This window comes from Penaeus monodon, chromosome 32 (genome assembly GCF_015228065.2).
Source record: "Penaeus monodon isolate SGIC_2016 chromosome 32, NSTDA_Pmon_1, whole genome shotgun sequence".
NCBI classification, from domain to species: Eukaryota; Metazoa; Arthropoda; class Malacostraca; order Decapoda; family Penaeidae; genus Penaeus; species Penaeus monodon.
The window spans coordinates 9,058,379-9,058,679 of NC_051417.1; the positions used below are offsets into that span (position 1 = coordinate 9,058,379).

The window sequence follows — 301 nt, forward strand, 5'->3', positions numbered from 1 at the left end:
AATTGAAAAACTTGCCGCAACATGACTTTCGACTAGTTAATGTTTTTCCTTGCGTGTTAGTTATTTAAAACACTATACATCATAGAAGAAAAAAAACTTAACGAACAACATTAAAGGAGATAAAAAAAAAAACGTTAGCACTAATTACCTTTCGTGCATTCGGATGTCAGCCACATCGAAGTCAGTGGGCGAGTTGTCATCCGTGCTTGCGAAGTCATACTCGCCGAGACGCACCTTGATCTCGTTGGCGGTGAAGCTGTGTCGAGAAGGGCGGCGTCACAGACGGAACAAGGAAGGAGGT

At 42.9% G+C, this 301-nt stretch overlaps 1 protein-coding gene across 1 annotated transcript in view; it reads right to left on the reverse strand.

Moving 5' to 3' along the window:
- The window catches only part of LOC119593487 (coagulation factor IX-like), a gene marked incomplete in the record, with an annotated part of 16,815 nt that overhangs the window by 2,917 nt on the left and 13,597 nt on the right, over positions 1 to 301 (reverse strand). Inside the window, 1 exon segment of the mRNA XM_037942426.1 lies at positions 149 to 252. Within this exon segment, the coding sequence (XP_037798354.1) occupies positions 149 to 252 (104 nt within the window).